This window comes from Geospiza fortis, unplaced genomic scaffold, assembly GCF_000277835.1.
Source record: "Geospiza fortis unplaced genomic scaffold, GeoFor_1.0 scaffold112, whole genome shotgun sequence".
Classification (NCBI taxonomy): Eukaryota; Metazoa; Chordata; class Aves; order Passeriformes; family Thraupidae; genus Geospiza; species Geospiza fortis.
This window is the reverse complement of record NW_005054298.1, coordinates 12,750,424-12,764,601: the sequence shown is the minus strand read 5'-3', so window position 1 is coordinate 12,764,601 and position 14,178 is coordinate 12,750,424. Positions and strand designations below refer to the sequence as shown.

At 48.8% G+C, this 14,178-nt stretch overlaps 1 protein-coding gene across 1 annotated transcript in view; it reads left to right on the top strand.

The window, feature by feature from the left end:
• The first annotated feature begins 1,781 nt into the window (after positions 1 to 1,781).
• Positions 1,782 to 14,178, top strand: part of MARCHF4 (membrane associated ring-CH-type finger 4) — a 29,236-nt gene continuing 16,839 nt past the window's right edge. Inside the window, exons 1-3 of the mRNA XM_005416043.3 lie at positions 1,782 to 1,832; positions 2,786 to 2,941; positions 11,792 to 11,984. Of these exons, the coding sequence (XP_005416100.3) occupies positions 1,782 to 1,832; positions 2,786 to 2,941; positions 11,792 to 11,984 (400 nt within the window). The remainder of the gene's footprint in view (positions 1,833 to 2,785; positions 2,942 to 11,791; positions 11,985 to 14,178) is intronic.

The window sequence follows — 14,178 nt, the reverse complement described above, 5'->3', positions numbered from 1 at the left end:
AGCAGTCCCCAAAGGGATTTGATGGGAATGCTGCTGTTTGAGCACTGGAGAATATGTTGTGCAGACCCATCTTCTACACACCTGCAAAAATGAGTGTTAGGGATTTAATTTCTCTAATTGTTGTGATTTTTGTCTCCCTTTGGGTTTGCTTTTGTGTTCCTGTAGCTCTTAGCAGCAGAGGACTGTACAGCAAAACCTTCCTGTGTATCACAGCCAATGGTCTGTTCCTGAGCTCTCTGTAGCCAGCAATGAGACTCCTTCTCCTTTGCTGTACAAAGGATTTATTCCTTTAATATGCCCCTGGTGTTTGTTTTTCTGCTGGTACAGGAGTGCATGTGCATGTATGTGCATGTGGCAGTGTTTTACAAATGCCTGCTGTGGATAGAATTGGGCTTCACAGTATGCAAAAATAGCTGTGTGCCACATACAAGGATGTAATATCTCAGACGGCTGGAGAAAATGTGATAAATCAAGTTTTTGCTAGATTTGCTAAAATCAAGTTACTGGGGGATTCATGTCCACAGCTGAATCCTGAGGTTGCAGGAGCTGGCAGGACTGTGTGTTTGAGCATCACAGTTAGGGAGGGAGACTGGGTCCCTATGGTGCTGTAGGACATCTGTGAACATCTCTTGGCTCTGAAGAGAGAAGCTCAGATTTCAGAGACTCATTTATTACAGAGCCCCAGAAGCCAACACGAGTCCAGGCTGTAGCTGCAGCATTTCCCCTCTGCCTTTGCCTGGAGGTTGTTGCTCTTAGTTCCTGCTCCATCTTGCTCCATTCCTGATCCCTCATCATCGATGCCTCCAGCTGCTCGTTAGACAAAGCCCAGGTCCTGCACTCACCATTTTGAGCCCTACAAGAGACCCTGCTGTGCAGTGAGGTAGAAAGGCAGGGATGCTGCAGATCTGGGAGGATTCTGCGTGACCTCCTTACTGCTGGGGCCTCACTTGTGTGCTGAGGAGCAAAGCTGTTGACAAAATAAGGCACCAGGGACTGAGATGAGAAGGGCAGACCAGAGGCACAGAGCAGTGGTCCTTGTACCAGGCTGGCTCTTGGTGTGGAAGAGATTTGGTGAGTGGGGAAGCAGAGGAGTTATGCCAAGTTCTGGTCCCTCCCCTTTTGCATCCTGTCTGGCAGTACCTGCTCTTCTGGCTCCTAGTCACTCTGGTGATGTCCCACCCCAATTTCAGCCAAGGGCACAAACATGCACAGCCAAACCTTAGCCCCCTCAAATTGGACCTCACGTGGGGAGTTTGAGTGCCAGGTGTCAGTGCTCATTCCCACGTGCACCTTTCTCCCGTCTAATCCTTCCCTACTTCCCTTCTTCTGGTTTGTCATGTCACCCCTTGCAGGTGGAAAAGGTTCATGGAGCCTACAACTCTCCTTGCTCCCCCTCTCCCTTTGTATCCCCTCCAGTATATAATGAAAACCAGTAACAAGTAGAGCCAAGGCTGGGTTTGTAACATAAACAGTTACTTACAGTTTTGCTAAAATTTCATGAAAGATGACATTTTTAGGTGACCTAGCTGAAACAAATGGAACAATTAACATGTTTGCATTAGGTTTTGTAAAAAGAAGTATCACGCTTGCCCAGTGTGGTTCTCAGTTCCTCAGGTCCTGAGACCTGATGTAGTGACCTGGAAGCTGAGACAGTTTCCCAGCAGGGTTAGCAAGAGCAGGATCTGGTTCATAACCCGAGGCAGTCGGAATGAATGTCTTTTACCATATCCAGCAGTGTCCAGTGCCAGGGTCTGTTATCCTGGTGTTCCATCAGGCTAGTGATGAGGCTGATCTGGGCTGTAAGAGCAAATGTCTTCTCCCCAGCGCTGAAAGTATGATTCAACCTTCCCTGTCCCATAGATATTCTTATTCTGCCTTTAAAAGCCTTTTAATCTTGGAGCACAGCTAAAGAGACTACTGGAATCTATACTATGGCTTTTAAACACTAAACAGTGAGGAGTGAAATGTAATGGCTCTCTCCTAACCTAAATAAGCAATAGCAAACAACTGTAAGGGGCTCCTGAGCTTGTGTGCACAGAGGAATTTGGTTTCATGGTGAACAGGATGATAGCAGATAGATCAGAATAATATGGGGTGTTCGTGGATACCCTGTTAAAAGCTGCACCAGAAATAAGGGAATGAGCCAGGAGGTTCAGTGTTTCAGCCGCCAGTCATAACTGTCTGGGTCACAGGCCAGAACACAATTTGTTCTCCATCTTGCTTGCTTCTAGGGTGCAAATAGCCAGCCCTGTAGTTCACCAGTATAACTGACTGGGATGGTAGAAGGTGTAGGAGAGAAATTTGAGGACATTTTGTGTGCCTTGGCTCGAGGAAGCTCCCTGGGTCTCAGCAGGACATCAGTCTGCAGCAGAGGCTGTCTCACAACTTATCACCACCACCAACCTCACTTTCTAAAATAGGTAGCAGAGAGACAAAAACCTGAGCAATGAACCGGTGGTGTCTGGTTGCCAACAGAGCTGGTTGGGGTCAGTGTGGGTCCTCTGGAGTGGTAAGAGTTGTGCTCATCCAGCTTTTCTTTCAGTGGTGACAAGGCATGTAAGACCCCAGTGTTTGAGACTATTACATCCCTGACATCTCATTCACATCAGCCAAGCATTATTAGAGGGAAAAAGGGATGGAAGCAGCATGATTGCCTGAGCCAAACCAGGTAAAAAAGGAAGTTCAAATGGTGGATAAGGGAGCTTCTGCCATGCCTGCCACATGTGCTGTGCCGTGCTGTGGAAGGAGGGGAGCCTTGCTGATGCTGTCTGTCTGTCTGTTTCAGGGGGAGTTGCTGAGCCCGTGTCGATGCGATGGATCTGTGAAGTGCACACATCAGCCATGTCTGATCAAATGGATTAGCGAGAGAGGCTGCTGGAGCTGTGAGCTGTGTTACTACAAGTATCACGTCATTGCCATAAGCACAAAGAACCCTCTGCAGGTAAAGGTACTAGAGACATTTCAAAGTCTATTTATTCTTGTTTCAATTTTTGTTTCTGGGAGCAAGTGGATTTTACCTGTGTGGGTTTTCCTTCCCTGTGCACAGGGATTCATATGTCTGAGACACATAGAAAGGATTGCCAGGGGCTGGTCCAAAGAGGCCCCATGTTTTCTGCTCAGTGGTTCTGGGAGCATCCCTTGGGAGTCTGCTCTTTCTCTCCTTGGCAATTCCTGTATTCACTTGCCTCCTGTTGAAAATTCCACAATAGTGCTATAACACCTCACAACCATTCAAATGTGTTCATCCACTGGAGACCCCAGGTGTGCCTGCCTCCAGGGCCAGGCAAGGACTGTGCCATTGTGGGATTTACTGCAACAGAGCACACAGTCTGTGACTGAGCAGTCGAGACTCTACGTGTTTATAGTTGTGCCATTAATCCTGATCTCCTCCTGCTGAGACTCCGCTGTGTTGGCGTGAGGGATGGTGGAGGCAGATGGAGGCTTCTTGGCACTCTCCTCTCTGATCTCACCCCCTTTTTCACTTTACTGCTCTCACACAATCATGGCATGGCACTGGAGGTGTTGACTCTGATGCTCTGGTCTCTTCAAGCCTGATTCTTGATGGACTTTTGCAGATGTGCATGCAACAGGTAAAGCACATCTTGATGTGTCTGTGAAAGTCATCCAAGGACCCACGTTCTTTCTTATCTGAAAAGCATTGTAGTGAATGTCACAGTACAGACTGGTGATTTTAAATCAGGATTCAGAATGGGGAAACCTGTGTGACTATTAAAAATGGGATAAATTATCCTTAATAGCTATTGATTTATTGTGGGGGCAATGCCTGAAGATGCATTAATTACTGCATGCCTTTGCTGAGCATCATTAGTGCCCTGGCCATAAGGAAGCACATTACATCCAGACACTTCTGCTTAATCAGCATCATCTGGTCTGGAGGGGCATTACAGTGATTTAGAGACCAGGGTTATGTCTGTAGGGATTTTAGTCTGTCCAGTGCCTGGCCCTCTGTGGGTCGCTCTCTACCAGGAGGCAAAGACAGTGCTGGTGATGGTTCCCAGTTGTACAGGAGAGTGGGGAAATGCAAACTCCAGCTCTCTCCTTCAAACTGCGATCTTTGTGTGCTTTTTTCTAGGCCTGAGGTCACTTACCACATTGAGGAAAAAGGGACAACCCATTAGGACTCCAGACTTAAATGAAGTACTGAAATTAGGGGGACATCATGGGGAAACTTTGCTGAGGGAAAGGAAAAACCTGCCTGCTCTCTGAGAGTCCCTACAGCTTCTGATTCAGTTTTCCATGACCCATGGGCTGGACACATCAGTAGTTTCATCTCAAGTCTCAGACCCAGAATGTTTTAATTTTTTGGCTCTAGTAACTCAGAGCAGATTGAAACACAGGAGGGGAGATGTGGACAAAGCAGCTTTTGTTTATTTCTGGAAAGCTGCTCCATGATTGCCCTAATGCTTCCTGTGTCTCAGATTTGGGATGCAATGCTGAGCAGCACTGAAGGTTTGTGAGTACAGATTTGTGAGCCTTTGTGTCTCCAGAACCACCTTTAATGAATGACTTCAAAACACTCTGCACTTTCAGGTGGCTCAGGGCAATGGGTCAGTGACTTTCTTCCTGTTCCTCACTCAACTAAAATTTGTTGGAGCTGCTCATGGACAAGTTCCACCTCACACACACAACTTTCAGAGCCTGTGCAAAACTTCTCTCTCTCTGGGCTCCCCTGTCAGAAAGTGGCCTGATCTGATGGCCTTTGCCATGAACACTGAGTGGCAGAAACAGCTGAGTTAGAGAGCTCAGCTCCAGGAGCAAGGGTCCCAGAGGACTGTGCAGATCCAGGGCTTGGAGCCTTCACATTGCTGTCTTAGACTTCACAGCACTTCTCATAGAAGCATTGGGAAATTTGGAGGATGGGAAGAAGCAACTGGAGTGAAAAACCACTTGGCCTGGAATAAATGCAATGTGTAGAGCTACAGCTGTGAGCCTGGGTGCCCTGTCTGGTGCCAGCACAAAGGCACTGCTGGGAAGCAGATGCTACCCTGGCATTAATATGCAAAATCCTGTGGGAAGTGGCTGATACACCAGGCCAGGACTTCCTACCAGTACTCAGGGCTTGGGCTCCCTGTAACCCCTTACTACGAATGCCTCATTTCTCAGTGGCTCTCACCATCTGGTAAGATACTGGGAAAAGGAGGCAGACCAGACACAGGAGTTACTATGCCCCAATACTGTATCCCATAACAAGTCATAGCATGTGCAGGTGGGAGGAACATAATTGCTGCTTGGTCTGCACCCCATGTGTGGATAACAGGGGCCAGCTGGACATACAAGTATATCTCAAAGTCCCTGACCTTTCTTCTCAGGGTCTACTGGAACTTGGGCCCAGCTTTATTCTTACAAGAAATCTCTGAATTTCTCAAGCACAATTTTCAGAGGGCAAATGCTATAGGAAGTCAAGGTCATCTGTTTTTTCCAGACCAACCATAATACAGGCAAGGACCACACAAGCCTCATGTCCTTGTCCAATATAACCTATTTGGGTGATGCTCTGAGCCTGGCTAGATTCTAACCAAGATTATGGCCTACCTCTCTCCTGTGTCCTGTATCTAATAGACTGCTGGGAAGCCAAATCCAGGCAGTTGGCAGACCCTGGGCTCCCTGAAGCATGTCCAATTGGTCTGAGCAGAGCAGCACATCCAACACCCACATGTTCCCTGGGACCTGCGTGTTTCTCTGCCCATTTTGACATCTGCTGCACATTTTTGGAGTGCTTAGAAGCACAGCATGGGCCAGATGTGTCTGGAGACTCATGGTGTGGGCAGAGAAGTTACAGCCGGGTTCATGCATAATTAACACAGGCTCCTTCCAGCCTCCAGGCTATTACGATGCGTCATACCAGAGAGGGACCTTTAGTCTTCTGTTTTGGCAGAATTAATCTCTGTAAATTAACCCACCCCACTCCCCACTCCCTGGATTGCAGACATTTAAGAGCAAAGGTCTTCAAGCAGCAATAGTGCTAACCTGCTGAGACTGGGGGATTAAAGTTGTTGGACAACATAGCAAGTGTCCTGCCAAGCAGCAGTTGGGCAGCGAATGAGCAAAAATATTCCATCAGCTGTGAACAACCAGGAAATCCAGAGCTTTTGTCCATCCATCCATCCATCCATCCATCCATCCATCCATCCATCCATCCATCCATCCATCCGTCCATCCACCCACCCACCAATCCATTCTGCTCTCCAGTTTGCCAGGAGTCACAGGCTTGGAGGCTTTAAATGCTTCCTTCCATTGTAATACTTGTGTAAAGCCCATGATTTTTAAAAGGCCCTGAAGGCACAAGGGTTTAGAAGCACGTGATAGTACTGCCTGCGCCCTGGTGCTGATACATAGTGGAGTAGGTATCTGCCTTGAGGGGCCTCTGAAGTGTATTTAATCTATATACCTCCTTTGTAGTGAGTCCTGAACTACATCCACTCTGATGCTCTGATTTTAGCAAAGAGAAAATCTGTTTGAACCAACCTTCCCAACAACTGTCCGCAGTCTTGATGAGTTCAGCTCTGATTTACAGTTGTTATCTCCGACTCTTCCTGCATTGCGGGCTGTTTCAGCTCCGAAGATCCCCAGTTATCCAGTGCTGGGGTTGGGATTTGGTCTCTGTTCTCCTCTGGCTCCATTTTGTCCATGGTGGTGATCTGTTAGGAGCTGATGAATGCTCTTACATGGTCTCTTCATCAGGACACTCACAACTGCAAGAACAGCTGATCTCACACGGTGTTTCATCTTCATCCTGAGATGCTGAACTAAAAAGCTTGAGGCAATTTTACTGATGTCTCCTGGTTGTCCCAGCCTGTTGAGTCAGTTGTGTTGGGCATGAGCTTTGCTGGTCCCTGCTGAGCTTCAGCTGCAGCCTGCAAGCAATGGGTGTAGTCACTGCAAGAGAGACTTCAGGGCCTGTGTGTTCCAACAGGAATTTTTCAGGATGCCGGTGCTGTAGCCTGAGTCTTACCAGATGCTGTAGCACATGGAGGAGGGGGGTTTTCATCACTGCACGTTTCCATGACATAGCCCTGTTGGGCCCTCTCTCCTCCTTTTCTAGTATCTGAATAAGCCACAGCATCTGTAAGTGTACAGCAGGGAAGCTATGCCACAGCAGTGGCTTAATTTTGTTTGGCGAATTTGTGGGGAAAAAAAAAATCCTCCAGAAGATAATTGATGGCCAGGGTCTTGGGACAGCAGCAAGGGGAGAATCACACCTAAGCTGCAAATGATCCTCTCCAACCTTCTAGGAAAAACCTCTCTTGCTTGTGACCCTGGGTCTGAGAATTAAATTGCTGACTAGCACAGCTCAGGATGTTAATGATGTGTATTAAGGGGACGTGTCAGATACAGCAATAAAAATAAACTGAACTGCCTGAGGCAGGCATGGAGGAGCTCTCAGGGGAGTGCAGGAAGGCTCTTCCAGCAAATGAGACTTCTTTGCAAGCTGCTGCAGTAAGACATAGACATCTTCTGCAGGCAGTATCTGCCTTGGATATGCTTGTGCTGCTGCTTGGGAACCTTTGTAGACTGCAAGTGCCAAAGACAGGGAAATACAGATCAGGCATTAAATACTATAGTAATGACATTATTCATCTGTGTTACATGAGCAGGTTTTCACTTACAAACCTCTAAGCAGAAGCACTGAAGCAAACAGGGAAACAGGTTTGTGTCAAGTACAACTTGCAGGTTATGAAACAGTGCAAGGGAACAAGTGACATACTCAAAGCAGCAGTACCAGTTTGGACTCTGACTAAAGTCATCACAAATGTCAGACCTGAGCTCCTAAGAAGCCCTTTCTGAGGCACCTGGGTTGCAGAGCTTTGTGATTTGGGCAAAATGGGGAAACTTGGGGAAACTGGTCTGAGAGTGGTCTGCACCTGCAGATGTGGGTGATATGCCAAAGCACTTGGCCCAGGGGCGTGGTAGCAGAGGACAGACAGACAGCTCCAGACAGTTTCTCCAGAATGGTTTGGAGGGTTGGAGCACTTTTCTAGTGCTGGTGGCAGACCATCACAGAGAACTGCTTGGACATGTTCTGAAGCCACTGTGAGTGTGGAGCTCACAAAGCTGATCCTGTTACCCTGTAGGAGTCTTTAAAGCTTTTTGGTACCACCAAGTCCTTAGTTCTGCCCTGTTCAGCACTGGCAGAGCTTTCTGCCTGCCTAAAGGTCATGTCCCTGACTGACAACCTGGGTGAGCTGTGTTGTTAAAAGTGCACTTCAGTGCAGCTCAATGGCTACCAGGAGCTCGAGTCATTATCAGCTGGGGGAAGAAGGGCTCAGCTTTAGGTCTCTTCCCACAAGGTGGGATTGCCTGACACTGTGATCTTGCTAGATCTTGAACATTTGAGTGGAGATTTGGAGGGAGGGGGCTGTGTCTGCTGCTAGGCATTCAGACAAAGAGCTTTGGGGGTTTTAGATGTGCCAGTAGAGGGACTCCAGAGTTGCTGAGCAGCTCTACTGGTGACCCAAGGATGATAGGGTCACCTGCCAAGTCCCTGGTCTGCTGGCCAGAATGAGGGTGGAGAGGGCTTGGGAAAAGGGGTGATTTTCTAAGGGCTGTTATGAAATCTGAAAGACATGGTGCTGTGATTGAGGTGAGCTCCTAAGGCTACCAGTGCAGGGACACATCAAGCCCAGCTCCTACAGCTGAAATTCATCAGCACATTCCACCTCTGAACAAGCTCTTGGATCTTTCTGTCTGAGCACTCTTGGGGGTAACAGGCTCTATCTTCTGTCTCATGCTAACGTCTTCTGTCTCATACACTAAGATGTGTATGAAAATGGAATTAAAAGATGAAAAATAATTACTTTAGTTATTAGTGGCTCAAGCTAGATCTGGGACACTAAATTGCAGTTCTCAGGGTTGCTAGAGAAAAAATACAACATTTGTTACCTTTTTTTTTTTTTTACTGGAAAATATTAAATTCTTCTGCATGCTGGCTGTTTTCCCCAATGTTTAGCTTTGACCCATTTACCTCCGTGCCAGAGGGTAATCACACCCCAGTGCCACCTTCTGAACAGAGTCAGGACTGCTGCTGTGTGTGTCACTGTCACTTAGTGCCAGATGCAGGGGGAGAGCCTCCTACCCCCTGGCACAGCTGACAAGCTCCAGGCTCTTCATTATCACCACAGTGAACTTCCCCGCAGCCACTGCCAGCTGAGCAGTGTCAGGCACTGTCCCTGCCAGTGTTTCAGCCTCCCTGTTCCCAGCCAAGGGGAGCAGGGTCTGAGGTTTTGTACTCAGGTGTAACTCTTCTGTTCTCTGAGCCCCATCCCCTTTGACAGTGTATTCAGTGCTACACCTAAGCCTCCCTTTCTCTGCAAAGCCATGGTGTTGGTTGTACATGGCTTCTAGCTGTAGAAGACAGTTCCTTTGCCTCTAATTGCTACCCTGGAAGGACCTGTTGCTAGCAGAGGCCCTGCAGTATGCCAGGCAGATGGTGAGGAGCCAGTCCATTACCTCCTCGAGAGAGAAATGATGCAGAACGATTTGGCACAGGTGCACACGGGTCAGTGTGCGGGGCCCGCAGTGAAGCCTTCGCACGCAGCCCCAGGCTGTGCTCTCAGCACTCTCATTCCCTCCAAGTCAGCCACAGCCAGTGGAATAAGAGATGAGGTCTGGGAAAAGCTGCAGGGGCAAAACTGCAACCCCATGCACATAGCCAAGCTCCCTCCCCACCATATGAATTTAGTCCTGTAGCTCTGGACTAATGGCATTGCTTGCAGATTTGTCCTTCATTGGCTTATGGTGCTGTTGAGAACAAAGCTGGAGAGCTGGTGGGAGGATGGCAGAGCTGCTTATCCCACCCTCAGAAGCCAGATTTGTGATGGGTGCTGAGTGGCCTTTGCTCTGCCTGATGTCAGGAAAGGAGTTGCACCATTGCACCTCTCCTGTGGACTCCAGCATTGGGACTTCCAGGCTGTTCACTGTGGGAGCTTCTTAGTGGCACAAAGGGGCCAGATGGATTTGGTGGAGGCATGGAGCAGGTCGGGCTGTGGCAGAGTGGGAATGGGCTGGTGAAAAGATTACTGAGTGTCCCCAGTGGTAAGTGTTTGCCTTTGGCTGGGGCAGATGTCAGGAAGGGGACTGGAGTGGCTGAGCCCAGGGAAGAGACTGGGTTTAGCTGAGCCCAGGCCTGCTTCAGGGGGGAACAAGCTCTCTCTCTGTTCAGCAGCTCAGTGGCCATTTCTGTGGCCAACTACCAAATAAGCTGGTACTGCCCACCTAGCTGGTGCTGCACATCCATGGTAGACAATCTGAGGGCTGTCTGCCCATGCAGGATGTAAGCCAAAGAGCAAGGCTGGCAAAGGCAGAGGAATCTCCTTCAGTTGCCACCCGCAGACCTCAGCCTCTGGCTGAAGCTCTCATTTGTCTGTCTCCAAATGCAGCCCTTTTCAGGGAAGTGCATTCAGTTCAGGGCTTTGGTCATTGGCCTGGTAGCAGTGCCATGTGTGCCTGTACCAGCACAAGCCACCTTGTGCTTCTCACCCTTCAGTCAGGGTTCAAAAGTCCTTGCAAAAAACATTGCTAACTCCTGGCTGGCCTGAGCTTTAAAGAGGTATCCAGTACCTGAACTCCCTTCTTGCACTGTAGAAGGATGGGACAAGGCTTGCTGGGTGATCCTGCTGTCCTAGGATGTGTTTGACCAACATGCAGGGCACTGAGATCCCACAAGACTGTTACTTCACAGGGAGAGTGAATTTGGGCTGAATCTAGGCTAAAGATTTTCAGCTCCTCTGAATCCTCTGTACCTGCAGGAGGTTGAAGTCCATCTTTGTTTATCCTCCTGCCAGTCCCACTGTGATTTCAAGGGCATGTATCTCACGGCTAGAGGTGGCCTATATACTCCAATGCCAGGAGAGACTGTCTCTCCTCAGCCTGTTTACACATTTGATTTTTGATTTGCAGAAGATGCTATGGACCACATCCCCACGTCTTGTTAAAGACTCCAATGCTTGGTTCTTGGTTTCTGCTCTTGGTTTTATAGGACAGTTTTCTCAGCAGTGTAAATCTGAGTGGGGAGGTTTTATGCTGGATGACAGAGAGGAGTCTGGGTTTAGGATATTTATAACGTAGCTTATACAAAGCTCTTTGACAAAGTGAATGGATTTGGAGGAGTTATTTCTATTTTTTTCTTTTTCTGAGGAAGAAGCATTGACGTTTACCTTGGAACACAGCCTGAATATGTCATCATCTAAAGGCAGGCTGTCCTGACCACAACAACTTGTGTTGTTTGTAGCACATTTTGTGGGATGTGCATTGCCACTGTGAGATTCTACCTAGGGCTGTGATCATGTCAGATCTCACAAAGTGGCACAGAGCCAGCTCATATGAGACCTTCAAAAGAAAGCTTGGTTCTTTGAGATACTTACTTTTTTGGTACTGGAATGTCCTGGATGAGGATGTTGCCTGGCTTCTATTTGAGGGAACAGCTGAATTTACGGTTTGTGATGTCCATCACAGATCTACTGTCATGGGCATGTTATTTTTGGTGTCTTGCCTTCATCCATCCTGCCTCACTCAGGTCACTATGCTTTCCTGGTGAGATGCAGGATTCTTCTCCACTGTCTCTTTGGCAGTGCTGTCAAGAAACCCAAGGCTGTTGAACAACTGCCACGCTCCATCCCAAATATGGATGGGGTAAAAGTGCCTATGCCCAGACGTGCTCTTTGAGATCTCCAAAGCCACCACAATGGTGTAAAACAGTGATGTGCTCCAAGTAACTAACTCTAACTCTTCTCTTTTGTCCTTCTTCCCTCCCTCTTGTGCCCTCCCTGTACAGTGGCAGGCCATCTCTCTGACAGTCATTGAGAAGGTTCAGATAGCAGCGGCCATCCTGGGTTCCCTCTTCCTCATCGCCAGTATCTCGTGGCTCATCTGGTCGACCTTCAGTCCTTCAGCCAAGTGGCAGCGCCAGGACCTGCTCTTCCAGATCTGCTATGGAATGTACGGCTTCATGGACATTGTCTGTATAGGTGGGTGACCGTATCTCACACCGCGGCCACGGCTCACTCACCTCTGGGCAGGAGTGGGACATGGCCTGGAGAGCCAGCCCATACAGTCTGGCTTGCATTGAGTCCCACAGCTTTTCCTCCTCTTTGCTTTTTTGGCCCATTTTTCACTGTTCTCTCAGCTCATCTGGGCAGCCCCAGAGTGTTTCCTTGGCTGGGGTGGCAGAGGGACCTGCAGAAATGCCAGAGAGAAACAGATGTGTCTTCAGAGCAAGAAGTGGGTGGGGAGGTCTGGAGGAGTGTAAGGCTTTAGAGAAACTCCTTTCCTCCTGGAATAGCTTATTTAGGGACTGCCCCACACCAGGCATGGCAGGATCTCTCCACACACAGCAAATTGGCTCTCCAGCCCAGTCTCTCTGCCAGGCAGGAGTGGCTTCCCCTTCTTTGGCCCACCTTGGAGCTGCAAGTCCAAACGAGGTCACAGGCCAGCCTGGGGTCCTTGTCAAGTTTCTGGTACAGAGCAGCTCTTTGAGGATGCAGCTGCCTTGCTCACACTGCACAAGCCTGGAGAGCACAGCAGCTGCTGTCAGCCTGACCCCAGTAGTCTCCGTGGGAACAGTACAGGTCTGCAGGATGGAGGGACATAGCTGCCAATACCTGCAGCAGCTCCTGAAACACTCTGGTGAGCACCAGCCACCTCTAAATGTGCCCCTGAGCAGTGTCCACCCAAGCATAGGCCACAAGATAACTTGTCAGTTCAAGTGACCCTGACAGGAAGCAAAAAGGGAACCAAAGATGTCTTCATGTCTGGGTCCTAGCACCACTGTTAAGAAGTTAGAAGCCCTCCCAAACTCAGTGGGAAAAGGCAGTCTTCTTCACTTGGTGGATATGTGTATGTGAGGATAGAGCCATTCCAGAGGGAAGAACAGCCCCCATTCCAGCCCTCAGGAGAAGCAGGACAGAGCAGCAACTGATGGAATTTGGGTGCAGAAGTAAAACAGACGCAGTGGCAGGGACAGAATTCTGGACTGCACACCCTGGTGTCCAGGTTCAAGTGGCTCTTGGCCTCAGCAGCCTTTCAGCACAGGACTTGGGCCTGCCAAGACTAATTCCTCCCACTGTTGCCATCACTGTGCTAGCATGAGATGTGAGCTTAGCCTGTAGAGATCATCCTGCTCCTTCATGTGATGCTGGTTGAGCTACCACATTTCCCCAGGAACAAAGTGTGTTAAAGAGAGATGGGCAGCACCCATATGTTGGCACAATAGGCACAACAGGCTATGCTCTCTTGCTGGAGGAATTGAAAGTGGAAAAAAATTTTCCCGATGCATGTGTGGTGTGCACATGTGTTGCCTTGTTGGCAGGGGACAGAAGTGGAGAGTTCTGAGCTGGGCAGACATCAGTAACATGATTAACTGGCTTTGATAAAGCTTCAAGAGCTGAGGGGAACTGATTAGCTCATCTGTTAATAGGAGACAAATCTTCCCACATAGCAGAGAACAAACCATACCAACCTTGAACTGAAGGGGAACTGGGCAGACAGATCAGATGTTAGGTTCTTTTGTTTGTTTGTTTGTTTTTTGTTAATTCTTTCTAAGGATTTGGCCTCTATTTCTCTTTTCCACCTTCTCTGAGGGAAAAATAAGTTTATTTGCATCTCCACTGATGTCACCATAAAGCATAATGCCCTAAGCTGGGAGCTTACATCCCAGGAACATTTCAGAGTTGTGACTTGGGGCATCCGCTTGTCTCATGTTCCTCCCTGCACAGCTGGCAGTCCCAGGGTGCCAGGCATGCTGGCTTTCCCACAAACTCAAAAGGCAGTGGGAAGCATTACAGATGCAGTGAGTTAACATGTCTGTACGTGGGTTCTCTTGCCCAGAGCTGCTCCACTTGGGCTGTGTGCAGCACGTCTGCCCGTGCTGCCAGGCAGCCCACCCATGCTCCTGCAGGAGAGGGGATGTTCTGGAGCACGTGAGCTCTGTCTCCATTCCTGTAGAAAGCTCATGTGTGATGCTGCCAGCCCTCTGCCCCTGCCACCCTGCAGTGTAAAACTTGATTGTATAGTGCATTTTTGCTCTTTGAGATCCCAGCTGTGGATGCTGCTGCTGCCAGCTCAGCAGTGGAGAGGATATAAGCTCTGAGCAGTACTAGCTGAGAGCGTGTGTTCACTCTCCTCCCCTCCTCCTCTTCTGCCCAGCTCAAACTCAGTGATACG